At 40.3% G+C, this 25,664-nt stretch overlaps 1 protein-coding gene across 1 annotated transcript; it reads left to right on the top strand.

The window, feature by feature from the left end:
* The first annotated feature begins 2,262 nt into the window (after positions 1-2,262).
* Positions 2,263-25,442, top strand: CFAP221 (cilia and flagella associated protein 221). The gene is made up of 23 exons (XM_010085481.1): positions 2,263-2,401; positions 2,815-2,915; positions 3,899-3,985; positions 4,091-4,186; positions 4,674-4,774; positions 7,228-7,331; positions 9,407-9,566; positions 10,103-10,220; positions 10,310-10,421; positions 10,640-10,745; positions 11,335-11,422; positions 13,121-13,210; positions 14,594-14,689; positions 16,180-16,270; positions 18,197-18,324; positions 18,766-18,846; positions 19,899-20,006; positions 20,150-20,308; positions 21,753-21,911; positions 22,324-22,418; positions 22,948-23,037; positions 23,239-23,358; positions 25,319-25,442. The coding sequence occupies exons 1-23, from the start codon at positions 2,263-2,265 to the stop codon at positions 25,440-25,442; spliced, it is 2,553 nt and encodes an 850-aa protein (XP_010083783.1).
* The last annotated feature ends 222 nt before the right edge of the window (positions 25,443-25,664 follow it).

Here is a 25,664-nt window from a genome sequence, read left to right as displayed (position 1 = left end):
CCGTGTTGTGAAGCTACAAGCGCTTCTGCCCGCTGAGAAACTCTGCCAGCCTACTTATATGGAGCGGACCTTAAAAGCACGTTTTCTGTTGCTCCTAAAACATGTCCGTGCCTTTGCAAGTCTCGGTCAGTATGTAATGTCACTGAACTGCTTCCCTGTCTGGTGGCGAGATGTGCTGGGAGCCCTGTGAGACACGAAGGGATTAGGAAGCCCAAGCACTGACAGAAGGAGGGTGATACCCTGTCCTGAGGGGATTTGCGGTGAGTTTTGCCATTACCTGCAGCGGAACCAGGATTTCACAGCCCCAGAGTCCTCCTGTTGGCCGCTTTGCACAAAAAAAAAAGAAAGTAATGTTAAGGATAGACATGGGCATCCTGGAAAATTTGCGAGCATCAGTCTATCAGTCAGAGATTCCAGGACCTTGGCTTGTAAACGTTCATCCTGTATTAGCCCTTGGAGGAATACTGCAGTGTGTTGCTGAAGTTGGTGAGTGGTTCTGATAGCGTCACTTTACCGATAAGATTACACCGGGAATCCTTTGCTAGTTGTCTACAGCTTTCCACAGCTTGTATTCCTGATGGGGAATGCTGACCGAGAGAAGGAGGATGGCACTTGTATAAATTAGAGCTGAACACCACTAGTGGAAAGAATGTAAGCCTTGTGTTTAGAATTTTTTTAGCATGTTTTTGTCTGAGTTTGGTTGGTCTCACTACTTCAGAAGAAATTTACTGTTGTGCACAGTAATACAGTTCCTCTTAGAGATTTTCTGTTGCAAGTGGAAAATTTGTACTTGGAGCCATGGAGTGGAAAATATTATTGAGGCCAGGGTACTGGTAGCACATTATTTTAGGCTTATTGCTTATTTATTATTTAATACTGTACAAGGCCATAAATCAAAACAGCACTTTATGAGCTTGAAGCACCTCTCAACTTCTGCCTGAAAGATCTAAAGCAGACTAGAAAACCAAACAAATACCAGATATGAGACCATAAAACATAATGGGGGTGGTGGACATCTTCAGTCCTCAAAAGTGCTGATCCAGGTATGTTTGGCATCACTTTTATGTTCCCCTCTGCCCTTCTTCCCTCAGACTTTTCTTGTTGAATGTTAATTTTATATTGGGGCCCTTTGAGGTCATTCAAGCCAGTATGAGAGTGTTAAAACAACAAAATAAACACAGTACAGCTCCTGGTACTAAGGATTCAACTTTGGAACTGTTGAATCTTAAAGTGCTGTCATAAAGTGGATCATACAGCTGAACTCTGTTGTCCAAGCAGCTAACCAGCCTTTGTGCCACTGCTCCAGGAACAGGAAGGTTCCTCGTGACCAGAGCCTGGCAGGAGGAGTCTGTATGGTCTAGCATTGGGTGAGTTCAAGTGTGCATTGATGTGATTGGAGAGCTATCCTGAGCTTCACCATCCTGAGCTGCACACCCACCTTCCTGTTCAAGAGGAACAAATGAAGGGTTTTCAGCCCCCTTCCTGAGAGCTGAAAAACCCAGCATGGCTTTTGAACTTGGTACTTTTTCCAAAAGTATCTTGCCTTTTTCTCCATGCAGTTCTCCGGTTCATAGGAGAGCCAAGGACTATGTGCTATATTTATGAAGATAATTTGTGGATGGATTGTGTGTGATGTCCTTATTGTGTAATATTTGCACTTGTCATTAGAGAATTTTATGTTCTGATAACTGTGCTTACTTAACACAGAATCTATAATACAGTTATCTTCACTAAACAAATAACCCAGATGATGCTATCCAAACAAAAGATTCAAATGCCAATTTTCTTATCCCTCATATTAATATTTAAAAATTAGAAATGAATCTGCAAGTTAACAACACAAACACTTAGAAGAGATTGGAAGGACATCGCTACAGAAATCAGTTTGGGTAGTGGAATTGTCAGAAGAACCTTCTCTCCTTCTCTGTGCTGGGGGATGTGAAGGAAGAGAGAGATGTTTTACACAGTCGTGAAAGACAAATGTCCCCAGTAAGTCTTAGAACAGATGAACATGCCCAAAGTGGTTGTGGTGGGAGCAAGGTTTCCTGGAATCACTCTGTCCTTGTACTCAGCACACACGAAGTAATCTACTTCAGTAGGAAAAAAAAGTAACTCCCTCTCCTAAATATTTTTAGGCAGTTTAAGACAACAGATGTTGCAGGTCACAGTGCGAGGGAAGACATTTTGATCATTATGTTATTTTGATTTGACCCCAGATGCTGAGGAATTTTAGTACCATTCAGATTCCATTTCTGTCCTAACATGGATGTAGTTCAATCAGCCACCACAGAAATCACAATCGCTGAAAAATCCTTGAAGAAAATACCCAGTGTCCTTCTGGGTGGCCTAGTGGAGGAACCTAAGAAAAGACCTGCTGTCCCCCATCACCTGCTGGAATCAAGTAAGTTTTTGCTCTCTGACTGTTCCCCAACCTTGGAGCAATCCTAGGAGGCACTTCTTTCCCCCCCTCCCCCCAATTCACAGGCAAAACTCCCATCCTGTCTCTTAAATTGCATCTTCTCGTGAGCCCAAATCACAGGAGAGTTGGTCAGGAAAGAAATAGTGGCTGTACTGATCATGACTGACCCTGAAGTTTTGGGCTGGCTTGTTGATGCCAAGAGATGCCAAGGCAACAGGATCATGGCTCTGCTGGTGTAGTAAATGCTACCTTAACTTTCCATTTAAAGAGTAATGCCTGCTTAACAGGAGAAGTAATCTCTGTCTCACGTAAATACACTTAATCAATGTAAGTAACACTCATCATGTGTGTTTCACCTGGTGTCCTTTTCTCCCTGTTTTGTTATCTATCTGTAGAGATTTTTTCTGAACTTCGGAGAAGCAAGGTTGTACAGGCTGAGCCGGCTGTGTTACACTATGGAGGGTATGAAGTTGGAAAACATCACCAACAGATGCTGGTAAGTGTTGGAGCAGGGATCCTCTTGGGGCTCATAAAAGGATAACAGAAGCTGAGTAGACTGCTTGTGGTCATGAGGCCTTTTGCTCTATGGAGTGCTCTGAAAAGCAGCACTTAAAATCAGTGGCTCTGTGGTAACAAAACAGACAAGCACCATGCTGTGTACATCACTGTCCTTTACAGTCTGTTTCCCACATCTGCGAGCAGTGTTAGTGATATGTGACTTGCACATCATAAATTAAGGATTCATGCTTTAACTCTATAAGAGACTGTTTACAAATTGTACTTGGACCCTCACTGTGCCTGCAAACGTTCACTGGTGGGAAAATTTTGAAAGCACTTGCAGCCTTCTGCCAGGAGCAATTTAATGTAAGGAAAAAAAGTCAGTGCATAGGTTTGATCACCTTTCCTTGTGAATAGTTTAGGTATTTGCTTTTCTTCTTTCTGCTTTCCCTTTGTCTGCCCTCTTTATTCATGTGGTAGGTGTGTTGAGGCAGAGGTTGGGTGATTATGGTGCACTAGCTTCTCCAAACATAATGAAAGTAAATGAGATGCAGGAGGCTTTACAGGCTGAACTGCCACCATCTGAAGGTTTGTTGCTTTGTGATCCAAAGAAAAACCATGGAATATTACATCATTTCAAACCTCTGTAAAAGCAAAGTCAATAGGTTGTTTCATTTTTTATTCCTTTTGCACGTAAGCAAAACAGGACCAGAATTTGATTCAATAGTAGCATCTTCTTTAGCAAGACTAACTGTTATTCCTAGATAAGGAATTGTGATTTGGTTCCAAAGAATAAAAATGCAGGATGAAAGGTTTACATAATTTTCTTTTAAATTCAGAGCATATTCAGAATTATTTCTGCAAAAGGAAAAATTATTACTTCCTTGTTTAATAGGGCTTGCTATGGATACTCTCACAAGAAGTACAGTGGGCATTCTGAATTGATGTTTTGTGCAGTTTTGGTTTTCTTTTGTTTTACAGAAGCTGATAAATATTTCTGTTGATGTAATAAACCTTCACATAATACCACCCCAGACAAAGTATTTTCAGATCAAATACAACAAAACAGTAAGTGTCAGAAAGCCTTCACCCTGCTCCTTGCATGCAACACTGGTTTTGTGTCATATAAGTGGCTTTTACATGCCTTCTGTCTTATTCTGGGTCATTTTCTAGCACCGACTTGTCCCAGGCTTGTCATATGTAGTTACTGTTGATTTTTGTCCTGATGAGTGGCGGTATTACTATGACTGCGTCCGAATACACTGCCAGGTGAGGATTTATTATAAAATATATTTAAAGTTGTAATGGAATGAAACAACTATTGGGACATTATGATAATGATACAGTAAAGGTACAGTTAATCTCCTAGAGCTGCATGGGTTTATTCACAGTAAGTCTGGATTGCAGTATTTCATTTTAAGCATTTAAAATTTTTATCTCTGTAAACATCCCAGAGCTGTGGGTAGAATATCGTCTTTATTCTGATATTCTTTGCCAGTAGATCAGTCTTTGTGCCACACTGATGTAATGTCTTAGCTGAGTAGGCTTGGAGGAGCTTTAGATAGTTGCTGAAAGTACAGAAAGACAGATGGATACTGAAAGCAGGTAGAATATCAATATCCTAAGGTACGACACAGTGATGATCTTGAAGATGTTTTATGCCCACTTGCTGGCGAAATGCTACATAAACTTTTTCTTTCCATAACACTTATTTATTATAAGAAATAAACATTTACCCCCCCCTTTTTTTTTGCAGGGAGAAGATACATTAGCCATTCCTCTGCATGCTTACCCTGCTGTGAATGTTGTAGAATTTCCATCATTTATAAATCTGTCTGATGTATCAGTTGGTAAGAGGTGGGTTAAGGACAGACATTTGTCTACATTTTGTGAGACATGCACAAAATCTGAAAAATCTCATTTTTCTCTATTTGTGCAACTTAACAAGTTGGAAGTTTTAAGGAAGTCAGCTACCATCTGGACTGCTAAATAAATCTGTATATGAACTGTTTCAAGTGCACATTCATAGGAAAATAAATGTTGTGCAAACTAAACATATACATAGATGGAACTGGGGTTTCAGTTAGTCTGAATTGGTGCTGACTCACTTCATTCATCGTATGGTGAAGCAATATGGCTGCTGTTTGTAATCTGTACACTGCCAAGTGCTATGTCTTTTTAGAATTAATAATTCCTAAGTGAATGGATCTTCCTTTCAAGATGAAGGGTTCTGGAAATGAAGGTAGGTGTAAGTGACAGCAAATAGCTAACCTCAGTCCAGATCACAGAATCATGGAATCACAGAATGGTTCTTGTTGGAAGATACTGATAAGTCATTAGGCTTGTTTCTTCTATTTAAAAATATTTAAAGTGATCTTCTGATGTGGAGCTCTAAATGGCATAGGCTTCCTCTTACTCTGTCTGTTGCACAGATAACACTGTCTGTTCTCAAGAAGCAATACGTAATAGTTGTTAATAGGAACTGGGAAGAGGAAAAAGAGAAGGGAGATCCTGTTGGTTACGGTCTAGTTCTGTAGTATATTGACTATATTACTTGTAATTATGGTGATTTGTGTTACTGTAAAGATTTGAGTGAATTCTAGGAACTGAAGGCCTTAGCAGCTAGGTTTTGTCTTAGCCTGTGAGCTGGAAGTAACTCATGAATTTTACCGAGGCACAGATATGAATAGGCAAGGCACATACAAGGAAAATGCAAAATTCTGCAGTAAAAAATGAGCCCAGCATTGTAAGATCAACATTTGTAACTTTTTGTTTATTTGTTTTTCTAATCCCTCTTAATCTGTTAAACTCTAGTGAATCTGTCAGAAGTGAGGTTACAGCCTTCTCATAGGACTGAACATAACTCCTGACTTGCTGGGTGCCTCTAGGCATGATGTGATTCTGTTTATTGGCTCTGTTTTTATAACAACTGCTGAAGTATACAGTATTTTCATACTCTCAGAATATACAGAGAAGAGGTTAGACAGAGTGCAAAATTCAATTTTAAATAATGGGTAAAATTTTCAACACAACAGGGATGCTCAAAGACATCCCTGAGGGAATTTGTAAGAGTTCCTGAAGAGAAAACTGATGGTTTCAAACCTTAATTTTTACCGGTATTTTTCCTCATTAGGCTATTAAAAACTTTCCTAAAAATGGAAGCTCTCTGCGATACTTGGTACTGTACAGAACCTAAGGGACTATGGACTCAATCCATAGCCCACTGAGGTCAATGGAAAAACTTCCTTTTACTTCTTTAAGTGTAAGATAATACTTATATTCTACAACTCAACTTTCTCCTTAGGTATAGAAGGTCCCTAAGGCAACAGACGGCGTTACTGTATTGTTTCTAAGGCACTTGGGTTACTGTAGAAGCTGCACGATACCTTAAAGCAAATTGCCTCCCTAGCCAGCTGTTACATCTGCTTCATGAACAGGTCATATTAAAGCAGAATAAAAAGGACTTTGCGGTTGTTGTTTATTTCCTTAGGCATTTCAAAATGTGCTTTCCAAAGGAACACTGTGTATAACATGCATTCTTTGCTAATCAGCAGGACAGGATTTCAGTCAGACAGTTTACACAAACCAGAAATAAGCCTGGGTAAATTGGTCTTGATTTGTAGGATGATGGGTAGTGTTATACCAATGCTTTTGTGTTTCAATTTGACACATGAAAATAATTGCATACAAAAGCAAGACAGCTTGAAAAGGTCTGTGCTAATACCCCTCACACATCCAGCGGGAGACATAACGGGCTTTTATGAAAATCAGGCCACAACATCATTATATTTGTGGTGGTTAAAGTTCTAATCATTCTGATGTGTTGGAGTTTTCAATGCTTTTGAAGCCTGCACAGTCTTTTCTCATCATCTTCCACAAGGAAGGCCATGGGAGAAGGCTGAAGGCTGATTTCTGGTTCTGTACTTACTGTTGCTCCAGTTTGGATTGTTTGTACTTGCTAGATATTGCAGTTTGTAAGAATTTGAGGATACAAATACATGACTTCTAAAAAGTAAATTTTATAAATTTTTGTTTAATCAGATTCTCTATGGGTAGGAGAAAGTAAGTCAAGACGTAAAATATCCAGCATTCAAATCCAGCTTCAGCTCTCATTTCCTCACTGAGTGAAGGATCTGAAGTATTTTGCTGTTTTGGAATAACAAGGAATTACTGTTTTCACATTAACAAGTAACCAATCCCTCTGAACACAAATCAATTCAGTGCATGTTGTGTATAATGTAATTTTCCAGGTTGTAATTGATGATCAACTCTAGTTTCATTAATTTATTTCTTCCCTTCTCTCTTTTCAGTAAGGAGTATGTTATCCCATTGCAGTGCAGCTGTCCAATAGATTTTGAATTCCACATTGATTTTCTCCAGCCTCACAGAGCCTTCACTGTCCAGCCAACATCTGGTAGATTGAACTTATTTAAAATTCTAAATGTTAAATGTTAAATCCATCTTTATTAAGTGTAGTTACTTGTGACAGTGTATTCAGTGTTGTACAGAAAAAGCCTTTGCCTCAGAGTGTTTTCAGGTAAATGCAGGCTTATAAATATTAGTCATATGCAGCCTCATGGCAAATAGCCCTCTGTGACTGGTAGATTTATTTTGTCAATGCCCAGCTACAGACCTTTGGCAAAATATGGGATGTCCCAAACAGTCCGTCTGGCCTTTGTCAGCTGTCTTTGCCACTATGGCCTTTGGAAAGGAGAGAGACAGGAAGACCAGCATTCACCTCTTTACCACACCTTTCCCCAAGGGCTGTCTGTCTCCTGCACAATTAAAAGAACAGATATCTGCCTTTGTGGAATAGGTATGCATCATGTTACTTGACTGGGGGCACAGAGTAAATAAAAGGTGACCTCTCCTCTATCAAACATATCACAATACCTGTTTTTCCCTAGCGGTTTGGAAGAATTTGGTAGAATTATGTCTGTTGCTTCAGAAGCTGTTACAGTGATGGGCACAGAGCACACCGCTGCAGGTGTTTCATGGGACGGCAGTACATATTAGATTCAGTCTAGACCTCTGTGTACGGGCTCCACAAGAGGCGGGGACTTTTGGCTACAGTATGCTCATGCTATTTTCATGCCTAGTCCTGGAGAGGGCTCTGTCTTGAGGCAGACGTAAGTATTTGCAGGTCAGTTCCTATCATTGTTACATTTGCCATGTGCCAGCAGAAGCATGTAAGTGCCATGGGGTTCTGACAAAAACGTGTAAGTGAATGAGACCTGGCTGCAGAATTCACTTAGGCAGTCTGGTCAGTTCCAGGAAAATACATAAAGTTCTGGGTAAATAAAAACCTGAAAAAAATTGGTGCTTAGTGCCCTTTGTGATGCTGGAATTTAAGCTTTGATTATTTATGCACTTCAATAAAAGTTGCTGTTATTCCTGTATGTATAATATTATGAATTTGCCCTGTCTTGTCAGATGGATTTTCATACTTCAGAGGTAGTAGTTGGATTCTATCAGATGTGTAGTTCACAAAGATGAACTTTGCTGCTGCTTTGTGTTGGGTCATTCTTTCAGGCTAATATTCTTTCTTTCTTTGTGCTTAAAGAAGTTTTGATATATCAAGGGAGGAGAGGAACATTATTGCAATTGAGTAAAACTAGGGAGAATTTGTAAAATTCCTCAGGAAGTTTTTGGGTTTTTGCACCGTCATAGACAAAGTGGCTGGAAGTAATTAATGCTTTCTAAGTTGGCTTAGTTATTGGGAGAAAGGGGAACAAAAATATCCCAGAATAAACATCAACCCAGTAAAAGTCACAAACTTTGGTAGCTAGAAACTGAGGTGCTGAAAAGCACTAAGAAGTTTCAGTTCCTACTCAAGCCATTGTGCTGTGAGATCAGTAATGATGAAATACTCTAACAAATTTCACACACAGAAAAAAAAAAACTAACTGGTGTTTAAAAATTGTGCAGGATGCAGAAAAACAGACAATGGTCACTTTACAGAGATGATAAATTATTGTTTCTGATCAGCTGAATAAACTCCTTGTTGCAGAAATGCTGAGGAGCATCAGGACCTGTATACTGGGATTACACTGAATGTTTAGGGTGGTTAAGTGGTTGAGAAAATAATGGAATAGGTAATAAGGAAATAAGACCAAGTAGAGATAGGTAATGAATCAAATCCGGATGATTCCCCCAACTTGGGAGAACACAGAGGAATATGTTTATAATGAAAGCAGGAAGTGCGAGAGACTTAAGACTGGCAGATGCAAGTGAAGAAATTCTGCATATAAACAGGCAATCATTTTGACAACAGTAGGAAATACTATTATTGTCAAGTCTCTCTGCTGTTGCAAAATATCTCCCATTATTTGGCAATGGATAGTTCTTGAAAGACACTTTGAGATCTTAAATATTTTCCAGGCCCACTGCCATCGATTCAAACATTAACATTGTTTTTAAAAAAAAGTAGTCCAGGATCATGCTTAAGTGGGCTCATGTTAGATATTTTTTTTTCTTGTCTAATTACAGGAATCATTCCAGGCAATGGGAAAGTGGAAGTAACTGTGAAATATTCCCCACTTGAGTATGGAACAGCACGAATGACAATGCAGTTACGGATTTCAGAGTTTCACTCAAAACCCTATGTATGTGTATTCACAGGAACATCAACACCACATCTGGGTCTAAAGTATGTGTGGCTGTCTGATCTTTGAGTATTTTTGCCCAGTTCTAAAAAATACCTGTGTAATAGGATTTCATGCCATTTTGCTGTAATAATTTCAAGCATTTGTATCAATGGAGACTTAAAATGCAATAATATCATTTGAGTGTTAGTACATGTATGTGCTCTCTTACATAATTTGCTCAGAATGCTCTTAATCTGTATGAAGTGGAACTTCACCAAAGTAAAAATTATAAGAAGTTACATATCCTTAAAGAAGTGTTCAGCATTCTCAGCTTCTTTCATGCCTGCTCTATGTTATAATCTTGTTGCTGAGCCTTGTAAGATACAGGGGGTTTTGAGCAATAAGGCTTGTTGGGATGTACCTAATTTTTTTGTGAACTGTGAAGTTGGCAAGATTAGAAAGTTTGGTTCCAGTTGTAATTTGCGAGAGAAGCTTCCAATTTCCTTGTATGTCTACAGGGGATGTAAATGATTGTACTAGTCTTATATGCCTTTTACAGAGTACTTATAAGAGCAATATCTGTCCTTCTGACACCTAGAAAACAGCAATTTGAAAAACAACAAAGTCGTCCAGAGAAAAAGGCTGCGTCTGCAAGAAAATACGTGGTGTGGAGAAGAGAACAATTCAGCCAGCCACGATCCAGGCCTATTCAAAAAGTAAAGGTATGAAGAGATAATAATTAAAACTACTTTTCTGGGCTGAAAATCCTTGTTTTTGTTTTTTCCTATTAATTTATATCTTATAGGAAGTTGAATACCAGAACCTCAGATTCCCCACAGACTTGTCAAATCCACATGCTGTAGCTACTGTTTTGAATCAGGAACCAGGCAAATTGAAGATTAAGGACTTGAAAGAAGGTAATATAATTAAGCAGCATAGACTTGGTCTTATAATTATTTGTATGTTTCTGATGAACTGAGCTTCAGAATTGCTGAGGTGATGTGGTTACAGTTTCTGTAGGAAAACTCACCTTGGCTTTATGTATTAATTAGTTCAGTTATCATAATGGCTGGATTTCACAATTAAAAATTCAATCTAGTTTGAAGTGTGATATTGCTTTCTGATATTCCTGCAGTCCTTTGCCAAGGCAATGAAGGGATAAAAACAAGACAGATGAAGGAAGCCATATTTCAACTAAAAGTCAAACAAAATATTCAGGAAGAGGAAGCAAATCATCTGAAGTGGTGAGCGTTACTTAACCATATTAACAACATTAGGCTTTGCTTAACTAAGGCCTCTATGGATGATGCATGCTATGTCCACTAGTGTGTAATGCTACCATTTCATATTCTAGTAGGTTTGTTTTACAGCTAAGTTACTGTTATTTTACTTTCATTTTTTTCTCTTCTGCCTAAGAGCAGTCTCAGTAGTAATCCCTAGTAGTACACAGTGAGGTCTTTGATTGTGTTATAGTTGCATTCAGAAAGAAACCTGCTGAAAACCTTGCTCACTTAACTTTGATCTCATGCATTGTATCTTTTGCCCTTAAGGGCAAAGGAAGCTTTTGTCAGGGGTGTCAATAAATCAAGGCTAAAGTGTATGATGGAGTGAACAGAATTGCACGTGCACATCAAACAGTGTAAAGCAAAACACAATAGTCATGTGCGTAAGCACACCGTGGTTTTATTTGCAATCCACAGATCTGCTCTTATACTGAATGTTATGGACCCCCTAGGCACCTTAGGAAGAGGAGAATCAGGCTGTTAACCTTTAAATAAAGCAAATTGTGCATTAAGTAATGCATTTTTCTTGCCTTCACTGTGAATGCAGTCAAGTTTGTAAAGGCAAAGATCCAATCTCTGTGGAATTTAAAAAAGAGATTATTGAAAACCGACAGAGGGAAGAAGAGCAATACAAGGTTAGTCTTTGCTGGTTTTTCTGTAAATTTAAAATCAAACTTATACTTTCAGTTTATGCAGTGCACTAGTGGATCGTAGCAAGCTCTCTACATCTTCAGTTTTTCTTCATGCATCAATGCAAACCTGTACTAATGGTACTTCTTCCTGCAGTTATATCTTTATTATGCCTGTGTGTCACTGTTTCTGAGGTGGTTTCCTCTTGGACGTAAACAGAGAGAAGGATAAATTATTAATGGAAATATAACTAGATACTTGCCCAACTTAACAGATTTGCACCCAGCCACATCACAGTGCAACACTGAGCATAGTCCAGTCAGCGCCGTGGCTGCATCCAACCTTCTGTTTATATTGTACCTCTCTGAAGAGCTGATGTACTGGATGGTTCACAATCAAAAGGCTAAACCCAGTCAGTACTGTTATGCAGAGCCATGGGGAGACAGTTCATCAAGTTGTTTTTCTATACCTTCACCCTCTCTTTGGTTTCTTCCAGTCACCCCAGACTGTGGATCACCTTCCACAGAGGTGGCAGCAGCAATAGTTGGTGGCAGGAAATATTTTTCCCCATGTGGTACAGCCCTCAGGGACAGATGGGGCTTGTCCCTCTTATCCTGCCTTCTGGATATTCAAGTAGCTTCTGACATCCCACTGACTTCCAAGGAGCTGTTTGTGGAAGTAAAATTATTTATAGATAGGGTAAAGGCTTAATTTGTACACTGAATTAGGCACTGTGAATTCATTCAAACATTATATTTAATACCAACAAAGGAAATGAGTAAACAGAGGATCTAAAATGTGAGATTGTTGTATCACTGAATTAGATGTATGTTAACTTTGTTTAGAAACATTTATTTATTTACCTGTTGACCATAGGGACTGTGGAGATCTCTGTCTGGTTTCACACTTGCCCCTGTGACTTTCTGACAGAGGCGTATTTTTGTTTGTGGCATCAGTTTTTTCACCTTGAGTGTCATTAGACCTCACAGAGTGTTTATTATCCCTCCATCATTTGCTCAAGTGGCCACTATGCTATACAGGCTGGGAGTGACCATCCTGGAGACTGGTCTGTCTTCCATTGTCCTAGCTAAAACCTCAGTCCATGAAAATCATGGGAATTTCACTCTGCAAAATATCCCCAAGGTCTTTGTTTAAGACATAACGGTATCCTGGAAATGAAACAATAGGTAAATAGGATTGGGATGGAAGAGGCACAGTGAAAAGAAGCACTGGTATTCATCCAGCATGCCTGAACACTTTGACAGGGTCTCAGAGAAGTGAAGTGGTATCAGTAGTAAACTGTTTCACACGTGAACAGATTAAAGAGTTGGCACCATTGAAACCCGTGACAGAGATGTTCACAGAACATGGGAGAACTGTGGGAAATGTCTGTAGTGCTGTCATCTGGGGAGATCTGTTTGGGTGCTAACTGACCGTGTTGGTTCTGTAACTCTGGCTGTTACTGTCTGTGCTTTCTAACTGTGTTTCATTAGGGCAGGCACCTGATTGAAACTCAGACCAAAAAAGACATTATTTTACTTTGTTTGACTTGCTCAAGGGTTTCAGTAATCACTCCCTAGAAGGTAATGAAGTCTGTGTTTTGTCAAGCACCTCCAGAATGTGAGTTCCACTAATTGTAAGGGAGGAAAGAATTCACTGGATGCTTTGTACTAATGTGATTGTTCTTCCTGGTGACAAATTAGATGCAAAGAGGAGATCCTATCACAGAACAGGAGTTTCAAAGGAACAAAGTAGAAGTTTCTTTCAGACGTGTTATCCGGCCTGTGGACCAGGTTTGTTTATATGTTATTATTGCCTGCTGTATGTTATTATCACCTACTAAGCTATCAAACAGCCATAGATATTTAGCACTAAATACTTTTCCTCCTGATATTCCTATTTCTGTGTCAGCGTCTTCTTTCCCATTTTAATTTTAGTACAGTAGGGCAAGCACTGTGCTACATGGACAACTCATCTTCAGGTGTTCTGATCTCCTATGAGAGACAAGTGGAAATCTGCAGGCCTAACCTGAGATTCATATTGCTTGTTTCTGAAAGTTCTCTCAGGAGTAGCTTTCTCATGCCTAAACGTAAGGTTAAGCATATCACAAGATTTGCAACCTTTACCTGCAGGTCAGATTGACAGGAACCTTTCTGGTACTGTGCTTTTTTGGTCCTCCTCTCTAGTGTGAGGTACCTCCCAAGATCCATTTCCTAGGATTATTGGGAGCTTTTTTTAGTAGATATCCTGCTACTGAAGGAACTTGGAATGTTAGCAACACAAACTGGTGCGTTCTTGAGGAACATAGTAACTGTGGGAGTTGGTCTTTTACTATTCTCTTACACCTTTTTCAAAGTGCTGAAAATTGTTTAGTGCGGCATGGCATCAGGTTGTGTGAAGCTGGTGTTCTGAGGACCTTCCTAATCTAAATGCTGGTTGAGTGGTTGCTCTCCTGTTGAGAAGTGCTGTACTCTGAGGCTGCTGGAGTCTCTTCTAGTGCCACATTCTTCTGTCACATCAATTTAAAACTGGAGAGGAGATTAATGCATCAAGAAAGAGATTTACTTGTGTTCAAAGAGTATTCTGACAATTTAAGGGATTAAATATAGAGACATAATCTCTGCCTCAAGTATGTCCAGAGCCAGAGATCACTAAATGTGGGGAGGTTATTTTGGGGAATTATCACTCTAAGTTTACCCTGGTCTTTCACCCTTCTGTGGGTATGTGCTATCAGCCATTACTAGAGACAGGATATTGGTTTTGCTGCGCCCCTGGTTTGAGCCCTTGCAGCTCTTCCAAACTGTGCAAACTGCAGTGTGTACTGCGTAGAGACCTGGTCATTCTCTCCACTGTCTGATTGCCCATGTATTGCACTTAAGCTGTAGTATGGAGTCATCATTTATGTGTGGATGCATACCATGCTACATTATCTCTGCATTCCCCATATTGCATCTGGAAATATTTGATGATTACCTCCCACTAAGCCCTGTAGTCAAGGCTTCTGGTTAAATGCCAATACTGCAAATGTTTTCACTTGACTTAATTTCAGTGTTTAGCAATAACATATGGATTCAGGCCAAGGAATGGCTTGGACTGGAGGAGATTCCTCCTTTGACTGGTTGTAAAAGGGGTGTCCTTTTTCTTTTCTGTTTCTTTTTTAAAAAAATATCATGCAGCATACAAGTGTGCGTCCCACATTCGACTTGCTCCGCAATGACCATTGGGACAACAGAAACAGGACGTTGAGGAAGTTCCAACAAGCAGCATACAAGGTAAGGTAACACGAACAAGCAGAATGCAGTGTGATGGCATGATGCCTTGGAAATAGCACAAAAGAACATGCAAACTATCGTGTAAGGAGTCTTCACAGCTAGCCAGGGATTTGATAGATTGATAAATATGTCCCTGCTTCATCAGGAAATAAAGATCTGAGCAAGTTTTGTATCTAACTGGTGCTTCAGCTGGTGCTTTGGTGCTGCTTAGTGTTGCAATCAATACTAAAAAAATGCAGATGGATTTACATTTTTTAAATGTAAAAAATACTTTTGCACAAAAAAAGAGAAGATTTCAAAATGCATATAGAATACTGTGCCCAGTTTTGGGCCCCTAGGACGAGAAAGACATCAGTAAGCTGGAGTGAGTTCAGTGTAGAACCATGAATATGGTCGGGATTTGGAGCACCAGCTCTGTGAGGAGACTGTGAGGAGTCACTTACTCAGCCTGGAGAGGGAAAGTGCAGGGAGAGAGCAACACCCTCCAATGCCTCTGAGGCGGTGATTGATGATGGAGCCAGAATCTTTGCAGTGGTGCTTGATGGGAACATGGGAAACAATGGGCATAAATTCAAATAAGAGAGGTATAGACCACGTATAAGGAAAGGCTTTTTCACCATGAGGACAGTCAATCACTGGAGCAGGGTGTGCAGAGAGGTTGTACAGTCTACATCCTTGGATGTTTTCCAAGACTGGATAAAGCCCTGGGCAGCCTAGTCTGATCTCATCACTGACCTTGCTTAGAGCAGGAGATTGGGACTAGGACCTCCTAAGGCCCCTTGCAACCTGGAAGCTAATCAGTAAAATCACTTATCTCATTGAGTTTGAATATTATCTTGCATCTCCACTGCTCTTTTACCAGTAAATCTAAATACAGCAAGCAATATGGAAATTTCCTGCTCTCCTAGTATCCAGTTTGGATATTCTTCTCCAATCTAGTCACAATATTATGCTCCATACAGAGGTCCTGAAATGAAGTGCTCTTTCCTGTATTTCACAGGCGAGGAGGCAGCTGAGTGGCCCTTTCCAGTATTAAAACCTGTGACTCTTCATTGTTCCCCTGTGATACATGGCGCTAGGCAAATTGCACAGTGCGCTTTACTACTTATTTTCCTCATTCACAGAAACACAAGTATTCCTATGGCCCTGATCAACTGACCGTTTGCCCATTGTTAAATCTGTGTGTGCCAATAGATGCAGCTGAAGGATTAGGACCTAGCCAAGAAAAGTCTAGTTAACCTGTAAGACGAAATTAGGGTTTTAGCTGTTTTTATTGTGTAACATGTAATATCACTGTAGAGTTGAGATCCATTTTGCATCTCTCCTTCCCCATTTTCTCCCTCCTGAACAGAAAACTATAGTAAAAATTCTGAAACAGAGATGTCTGAGTGAGCTCTGTAGAATAAATACAGTTCTAATGTGTGATATTTCTGTGGCTGTAAATCTTAGAGTGTTCAGCTTAATATTAAAATTTAAAATAATTCTCTCAGATTGTGATTCAGATTCGGCTAAATCGTTTACTGCTTCTGTTCCATGGGCTAGCCGGAGAAGCCAGAAGTTTGGAGGAAGGCTCTGTGTCTGGTAAGGAGTAGAAGAACAAGTTGATATTTTGGTCATGAGTTATGACAATTCAAGTTGTACTGCAGTGTGTCAGGTGCACTACATATAAACATAAAGACAGAGTCTTACAAGGAAGTCTGCCAGCAAAAAAGAAGTGTGACAGGGTAGAATCATAGAATCATAGAATAGTTTGGGTTGGAAGGGACCTTTAAAGCTCATCTAGTCCAACCCCCCTGCAGTGAGCAGGGACATCTTCAACTAGGCCAGGTTCCTCAGAGCCCCATCCAACCTGACCTTGAATGTTTCCAGGGATGGGGCATCTACCCCTCTCTGGGCAACCTGTTCCAGTGTTTCACCACCCTCATCGTAAAAAATTCCTTCCTTATATCTAGTCTGAATCTACCCTCTCTTAGTTTAAAACCATTACCCCTTGTGCTATTGCAACAGGCCCTACTGAAACGTGATTAACACTTCTTAGGAGCCTTGCAGCTTGTCTGCTTAATAATAGGGCAGAACTTGTAGATGCTCCATCATTGGAAGTGTTCAAGGTCAGGTTGAATGGGGCTTTGAGCAACTTGGTCTAATGATAGATGTCCCTGACCCTGGCAGGAGGGTTGGACTAGGAGATTTTTAAAGGCAACCCAAACCATTCTGTGATTCTACTTATATGCCTGAGGAACAATTAAGGGGTAGATGGGACTGTATGAGAAACAGACAGGTAGGTAAAGAGATCAGGTGGAGCCCAAGAGGTTAGAGACATAGCATAAGAGGAGCTGATCGCATGGGGAATGGAAGAGGGAAAGACACCTGAATGTGATGAAGACAGATATCTGAACTCAATGAAATGAGATGGTAGGAACCACAAAATACATGGCTAGGTGGCCAGTACTGGATTGAGTTTTTCCTCCTCAGCATTTTCTCATACAAGCGCTTTCAAGCAATCGCTTTTCTTTACAGTGAAATGAAAGTGCTGGCCTGGAAAAGTCTCTTGTTCTTTAACAGTCATAGAAGGTAACTGGCCTTGGATGGGAGTCACAGTTGGGTATACTGGGGACAGAAGAGAATTTGTGTCTCTTATTTCCCACTCCCTCATACACATGCAATTTGACAACTGCTGAAACACCTTTCCATATCAAGTCTTTTCCTGCTTATGCAAGTAGGCACTTTTATTACTCAGTATACAGGAGTTGCTGGGATGCTTCAAGTGGAAGGCATAACGGCAGTTAGTGTAAGAGAGGCTTTCTGACTTGTCTCTGCCTTGCTGAATGGAACAAGATAGAGGACTGTGCTGGAATGAGTAGGCTATAATGTCCTTTTAGAAAAAGGGAAATCAGATCTGTCTGCTAATCAAGGTATTGTGCCTGCTGCCTTGTATGTCCTGATTTTGACTGAGACAGAGTTAACTTTCTTCATAGCAGCTAGTGTGAGGCTATGTTTTAGATCTGTGCTGAGAAGGTGGCAGATAACATACTGATGTTTATAGTTGTTGCCAGGATAGTCAAGGACTTTTCAGCTTCTCATGCTTCACCAGTGTGTGCAGGTGCAGGAGAAGCCAGGAGGGACACAGCCCCAATTACTGGCCTAGGATTCGACCTTAGGTTTAGGATTGAGACTAAATTGGTCAATGGTCTATTCCATATCATGCATGTCATGCCCACTATATGATGAGGCTCAGCCTGGAAGTTCTCTGGATCTCTCAGTCAGCTCTCTTGCTCTTGGACTCTCGGGCTCTCATATCTTTTCTGGGATTGTGGTTTTGGGACTCTCTCTGCTCCAGGACTGTTATCCAGGAAGGGGCTGAGCCTTGGTCATCAGGTGGTGAGCAGCTGCGCTGTGTATCACTCATTGGTATATCTGTATATTATTATCGCTATTATTGTTATCATTATTATTTTCAATTGTATTGTATTTTAGTTAATCTTAGTATTTGTTTTCCATTCATGACAGAAAGCAAGATTTTAAGCAAACCAGAGAAGAGTGAAGAATGTAAGGGGTTTTCTTCCAGCATATCTGAAGATCGTATATTACCTTTTGAATTCGCCTTTCACAGTTCCCCTGAATTGCACCGTGATTTGGTAGGTATAGTAACTAAAATGGTGGCCAACACTCAAGATAGAATTTTGTTGAAGACATTGGCTTCAGGATCGGTACTGTCTTTATTAAAATTTCACAATGTGACTTGTGTTCTGGGGTTCTCACAAATTAATTCAGGACTTCAGATTTACTAAGGGTGCCGCTGAAAACAGTAAAGAAATCTTTGCATTCTCTTAATTGCGTTCTAAAACTCTGAGCAATACATTAATGATCAGAGTTAGTTAACATCCATGATTTTGATGAAGAAAGGAAATAAAAAATAAATGAAATACCAAAGTCCAAGAACAGACAGGAGAAATATCAAAGAAAATGTTTGCATAATTATTTCCATATGTTTTCAAGTAGCTGTGCTGATGGATTGCGGCCAATGCAAAACAAAATGCCCACCATATTACTGGAGTTTATATACTGTATTCTTCCAGGCACCTGATGCTCTTGGCCTAGTTCCTGTTGGATCTGTAGATGTGAAAGTCAGACACATTCTTCCTTTTTATGACTTGAAGGTGAGTCAGTACAGCTCCCTCAGCTATATCGTGTTTCTGTCTTTCACCAGTACAGTTAGATATGTTTTCTGCCTGATTCAGTGACTCCATTGTGCAGCCCAGTAGAAATGTTACCTTAATATGGCCGTGTGATTAGGATGCTTTTATTAAAAACAAGTCTCACCTGTTTCGAAAAGGAACAAGCTTATAGTCAGCAGTAGTCCCCTTTCTCCAGACAGGGAGATTAATCACCTCAGCTGAAATTATTGTATCTCAAACAGGAAAATCCTTCTATGAATGAGGATACTGCAAGCCCTGCATGCCACACAGTTTTTCCTTTGATTTTAGGGTTTTATGAAAGTGACATTATAAAAGTGTCCTTCCTTTTAGAAAGTAATGTAAGTCTTCTGTTTATTTGGCATCTAGATGTGCATGCTTAGTTCCTTCATTCCTGCATAGGAAATGCAAATATCTCATTCTTGAAATATGTAACGTTTTTTCAACTTTATGAGTACAGAAACATTTTTTTTCTCCTGACTTCTAAAACCTTTTCTTTACAATTTTTGAATAGCAAAAGATCAAATTTTGTACCCCATCAAAATACAAATATTTCCTCAGATTCAAATAAATGCAGATTTTGGCTTAATGTCCACTTTGTTTTTTTTTTTCAGGTGGTGTAACAAGTCTAGAAGCTTTCATGTAGCATCTTTTCCCCTTATTACACATTAGTTCATTACGCATTAGTTCATCTATCAATGTTACGTATATTACTTAACACAGCTTTTCTCCACACCATTAAGTTAAGTTCAGTATATTTGATCAATAAACTCTTAAATGATGATCTTTAATAGAAAAGCAAGAATGGAAATATTACTTTATGCACTCATTCAGCTTGTCCTGGTGAAGTGTGGCTTCTCAAAGTTTTGGTCACATACCATGTTCCAGAATAGTGATCTTTTACCAGAGAGATGTGATGTGTCTGTGATGAAGCCAGAATGTGCCATTCCATCTATGAGTTAACCAAAAGTGATTATCGTCATCTCCTGCAGCACACCTTTTTTCTTTGTACTTAGGTTCCCCAGCATTTCAGCATTATGAAGTATCAGCCATTTTGTACACAACATGCAGCCACAAGTTACAAACCTCGAAAACTTTCCCGACCACTGAGGCAGGGAGCCCAGGTAACAAGTCATCTCAAAGACAAACTTCACTGAACTCACTCCCAACTCTATATTTCTACAATTATTTGATTAATTTTGTCTCAATATTTTATACCAAAAGGCTTACTACACTCTGAAAACTTTTGATGTCTATGTTTTTCAAGGATGAGTTGATTCAAGTAGTTGCTTCTCCTGAGGGGCAGCTTAACCTGGATTTTCACAAACCATCTCCAGAAGTAGCAGGAAAGGATATCAGCCTTTTAAAACTGGTTCCTCCCCAAGCTTTAGTCTACCCTACAGAGAGCAACCCACTTCGCATTTTTGTAAGTAGAAATTGACTTCCACAAAAAACCTAAGAAAGGAGGGGAAAGGGTGTTTGTTTCATCAGAAGCCTGATGTGGAACTGGTGGGAAATGCTCTTGCTCAGATTGGTATACAAGGTGCAAGACCTGGTAGATAGGAATCACAGAGCTCATCCCACTGAGAGTGGCACCATTTCACTTTGAGGTGGAATTTGATGAGTTTAGGGGAGGGGTGATATGGCAAAGGCGCCAGTGACGGCACAGAACTGGAGAACCTTCCAATCTCACACTCCACAAATGGTCACTGATCCCAGGATTCCCTGGAACATGGTGGGGCCCCTCCCTTCTTCTCCATTTGTTTCCCCATTTGAATGTTAGAAGAAAAGCCCCGATCTTGGCATCTCAGTCCTTCTATAACCTCATGCTCTTGCCCAGGTAGGTAGGACAGGTGAGGTCTTTTCCTTCTGTGAAGCCAGGAGACTGCAGTTCTGCCTGATCCTTAGGTAAACTGAGAAAAGTGAAGTCAAACTCTTTGCTCACAATTGTGTCCTGATGTCTTACAGTTTCCAATAGTTCTCATAGCATCCCAAAACCACATTTCCAAATTATTAGGCAGAGATTAAAAAAATCACAACCATGTGCCTGGGAGGATTTTCTTTTACTTTAAGGGACATGTAGGTTGTGCTACTTGGTGCCAACTACAGAAGTCATTTCCCACACCGTGCAGCACAGCCTGGAGGTCCCTGAGGTGTTTCTGAGCAGGCAGAGACAGCTGTACAGCTCAGTCAAGCTCTGTGCCTGAGTACAGGCAGCATCTCCAAGACAGCATGGCACTGTGCCTGCCTCGGGTGGCTCAATCTTTCAGCAATACTTAGCTGCAATGGCCCAGAGCCCAGTGGGCTAGTCTGGTGGTCTTGGCCTAACATATATGGTATAGACTTGTCCTCACTGCATGTGGCCAGGACTCCAGTGGACTTACTGATGAGATCCTCTGTGCATCTCTTTCATCCCTCTGTCGTGTCAATGTGAGAGCCAGGCACAGCCTGATTCCACGCTACCCAGCATTAGATTTTATTCGGAAGCAGATGCTAGTGCAGTGAAATAGATGGCAAAATGCTCACGCACTTCCACCACAGTGAGGGCAGTTCTTGGATGCTGACCTGTTTGGAGAATCAGCAATGGATTTTAGAGTAAACAGGCAATAGTTTTTTCTTCTAAACTTGGAAACAACACCTAAGTTGCTGTATTGTAGACAGCAGAGAGTGTAGATAAGCCAGGCAGATTATGGGTCTGTGATGAAGGGAAGAGACTGGAAATAAAGGCTCACACTGAACAGAATAGTCACAATGAGACAAAAGTGTGAATCTGGGAAGACTACATTAACTGTAAGAATTGGATTTTCATCAACTTGTTTCTTTACAGTACTCAGAATTATATTTTAAAATAATCTCTTCTTTGTTTTTAGAACCCCACTCCAGGATTAGTTCCAGTTTTACCTCCTTTGTCCTATTCTGAAACAAATATTGAATATCATCTTTGTCCTCATCCAAAATATACCTTTACCAAGGAATGCCCCAAAGGATCCAGTATTCCAATCACACAAAAGAAATTTCTGGATCACAAGGTATGGCCTTTTGGGTTTATAGTATGAGTACCTGGCTTGCGTATGTTCTTGCTGAGAATTTGCTCCAAGGAATCAAAAAGGAAGACGAAGAGTCATCCTAGATAGAAGATATTTTCAAGCATAAATTATGCGTGCACCTAAATAGTCAGTACATGAATCAGAATAACTTGTTCTTGTTAGGCTTTATCCATGTCTCTTATTTATGCCTGAGTATTTCTCTGCTTTTCCCTTCTTTTCACTGTCTGTTGTATTTTCATGACCTTGCAGTGGAGGAAGCATCTTTTAAATATGCAGGACTGCAGCTCCCCGGATTCAATTCTGAGCCAAGAAGTCAGATGTTCCATCCTGCAAGCCTCTCTCCCCACTGTGTTACGTGTTAGAGGTCTGATTGCTGTAGCACTTGTCATTTCAGGAAGTGATTTGTGGAGTAATGGAATGGAGAAAATTCTTGCCAGTGGTGTATTCCACTTTTTCTGACACTCCCACATTGACAAGTACAACACCTAGGTAAGAAAGAATTTGAATATACAGTTTCTCTACCCTGCACCCGTTTCTGCTGTCTGTAGTTACATTGACCAGTAACTAGTCCCACAGATAAAAGTGTGCCTACAGGTGGAATTAATTGCTGCTCAGAAATCCCAAACCAATGGGGAAAATCCCTACTGACCTTCTTGAAGGGTGGGTTAAGAACAATATTATTAGAGGAAATACCTGGAAGGAGAGTTCCTGGGCTTTCAATAACATCTCTCCTGAATGCTTTTTGATTCAGTGCCAGAAGACCCTGGGGGTACAAACTCTCCCCTGCAGAAGTATGAACAGTAAAATCTTTAATGTATGGGCACCTGCACCCAGCAGTAGCCAACATCTCTCAGGCTCATGTTCCCCCAGAGCAGTTTCTGGTGTACTCAGATTTTCCAGGAATATTTAAAAGTACATCATCTTCACTGTAACTACAACTACTGTGAAGCTTCAAGATATGAGCATTTGAGTGCAGTTACTCTCTTTCCATCTTAAACTAATACCATTTCCATCACAGGGATCCTTACAGTTTAGATATGCTTCCAAGAGATGTACCACCACTGCTGTATGACTTACCTGAGAGAGACAGGGAGAACATAATTGACCAGTAAGTTTCTCCTCTGTTTTATATTCAGTGTGATTGATTATGTCTTAACCATTTGTATGGATGTGTCTAAACCTGTCCCAAGAGATCCTCAAAGGCAAAAGCAAAAAGTCCCTCTTGCATAAAACATACTTTTTTGTTGTTAGCTAAAAAATACTTTTAAAAGGATAAAGCTTGATTGTTCTTAATCTTACTAATTTTCAGTGAGACAGATGAAACTGAGTTCAAAATGGTGCTTACTCCAGAGATGGTGAGAGCTGAATTTCCACAAATTGGGCAGGCACTCTCAGAAGAAGGCAAAGAGAAATCAGCAAAAGAAGAAAGGTAGGGGAGAAGAATGGGAGGGAGTCTGAAGACAAGCATCCCCTTCAGGATTATGTGTAAAGTCATACTGACATGCTCTTAGGGGCTCCATCATGAGTGGGATGCAGATCTGGTACTTTAAGCAAATTTGCACTGCAAATGCCATCTCTAGATTGGACTTCAGGGAGCAGCTGTGAATGTGACACACTGGCCTGGATGTCTCTGACTTTAGTTTTAACAATATGATCTGACACTTGAGGCAGTTTTCTTGCCTTTGCAGAGATGTTCAATGTTTTTGGACCAGTGCTGTTTCCTTTTCAGTGACCCTTTTGGTTAGGTGTTTATTAACGCTGACGGAGGAACGAGACCTCAGAATTTCCCCCACCATTGTGCTTTTTTCTCAGGCTTTTCCTAGGAGTGGGTCACATTTGCTCTGCTGTCAAAACTTCACACTTCACCAACACACATTGTGTAGCAGGCATACAGCACAGCATGTAAAATAACATGCATTCATAAAAACAGAATTACCTGCTCCCTAAAATGTTGTAAACTGGCCACTTTAAGGGCCAGATTCTGCCTTTTGCCTCCAGTGTTGTCAAGCCAATGTCCTGAGTTTGCAGCTCAGCAGAGAAACCTTGAGGGGGAAATGTCTGAGGGACAAATGGGTCTTTGATGGGGTTGATGATTGCCACCATGGTTTCAGAGCAGCATTTCAGAACTGCCCAGCAGTGGGGCTGGAAGCAAAAGTGGATGCAGTGTGTGAAACTTGGGGGTATGTGATGTTGCAGGAAGGATGCAAGGAAGTGTATGAGCTGGTAAGTGGGACACTGGGGGCAGTGGTCTTGAGCAGCAAGCAGTACGGGTACGATAAGTGATTGCAGAGCAACACAGGAGAAAGTGTGGCGTTCTGACCCTGTGTTTTCATAGACACCTTTTGTGGCTTGGAGCAAGTGAATTAATCTTTCTGTCCCACAGTTGCCCACTCTTTAAAGTGGTCGTGATGTGGCTTAGATGTCAGGATGTACATAATAGCTTGCAACTTTCAGAGCCATGAAGAGATTTGAATGTCTCATTTTCTTTAATTTTAGAGGGAAATTATTTGATTGACATCCAAATCCTGTGCAACTGTCAGCCATTAAACTTTAAAACAGTGCTGTGTATTATGAGCTCTCTGACAAAACTGATGGCTGTATTGTGATTACTACAGCATTGATTGAAAACAATTTGCTGTAAAAATGCAGATGTGCCTGACTCAGTGCCGCTTTTTGCATTTTATGACACTTTGCTTGTCAGAACATGGGCGTTTGGGATAGCTTGTGTAACTCAAGAGTGACCTTTTTCTCCACAGTGATACAGTGTTGGATGGTGCTTTTCCTGGGTAAGTAGTTTTATAACCATAATGTTCTTTCTTTTTGAAGTTTTAGATGTTTTATTCAAAAATAAAAATACTTGTCTATATTAAACCCCTCTGGGTATTGATATTTACTTGTTGAAAGCTTCCCTGTTTGTTTGGCTTTGTAAAGAGGGAAACAAAAATTTATTAGCAAACAATGAAGTCCCAATCCTTTCTTTTGTCACTGGAAGGTTCTTCATCGTTATCGATGGGGTGGTGTTTCACTAGAAGACAGAGCACACATTGATCCTCTTCAACAGTTTCAGCATTTATCTTTAAGGCAATTTTCATCTGTCTGTGCTTGTTCTGGCCATTACAGCATACACTCCTTCATAGGTAAAATTTAAAACTCAGTCTAGTATGTGTTTACGTATCAGATTGTTCACTTTCCTAACCAGCCAAGCCAGGAGTAAATGTTCTTTTTACAGTTTCACTCCTTTTCTAGTTCTCCGTGAGTAATGGAATACGTCCTGTATTCATTATAAAAAAGAGAGAAATTATGTGTGTCTCCTCCTTTGTTTTTGTCAGCATTCCTAAGTAGCTCCCCTGGCTATTATAAATACAAATGATCTTTTAAATTTCTTGCAGAGACATGCACAAGCATCCGGATGGACATTTTCAACCCCAAAACCACGAGCTCAGAGAGAAGGTTCAAAAACATGTGGAGAAAATGAAGCTGAAAGCTCTTAATAAAACCCTTATTCTGGGATAAGAATAGTTTTATGAAGTCCATGGTTTGGTGGTGCTAATCCTGTTAATGCGTGAGGCCTCTTGTGTCCCAGCTACCTGTACTTATGTTCAGGGAGGTCACAAAGAGAAGAGAAGCACCAGTAAAGCCACTTCTGTCAAGGACTCTCCCTGTGACCATTACCCCAAACACAATAATTGCTCCAATGAGAATCCTCAGCCATGTACCTACTCATTTTGTCCTGGT

Source organism: Pterocles gutturalis, unplaced genomic scaffold (genome assembly GCF_000699245.1).
Source record: "Pterocles gutturalis isolate BGI_N339 unplaced genomic scaffold, ASM69924v1 scaffold8145, whole genome shotgun sequence".
Taxonomy (NCBI): domain Eukaryota; kingdom Metazoa; phylum Chordata; class Aves; order Pterocliformes; family Pteroclidae; genus Pterocles; species Pterocles gutturalis.
Note: the sequence above shows the minus strand (reverse complement) of the source record. Positions and strands in the feature narration are given on the sequence as shown.

Excerpts from the sequence above, each read along its gene's own strand:
- CFAP221 (XM_010085481.1), top strand. The coding sequence starts at position 2,263 with ATGGATGTAGTTCAATCAGCCACCACAGAAATCACAATCGCTGAAAAA. Across the intron at positions 4,187-4,673 it reads GCGTCCGAATACACTGCCAG|GGAGAAGATACATTAGCCAT; the intron begins GTGAGGATTTAT and ends TTTTTTTTGCAG. Across the intron at positions 13,211-14,593 it reads TTATCCGGCCTGTGGACCAG|CATACAAGTGTGCGTCCCAC; the intron begins GTTTGTTTATAT and ends AATATCATGCAG.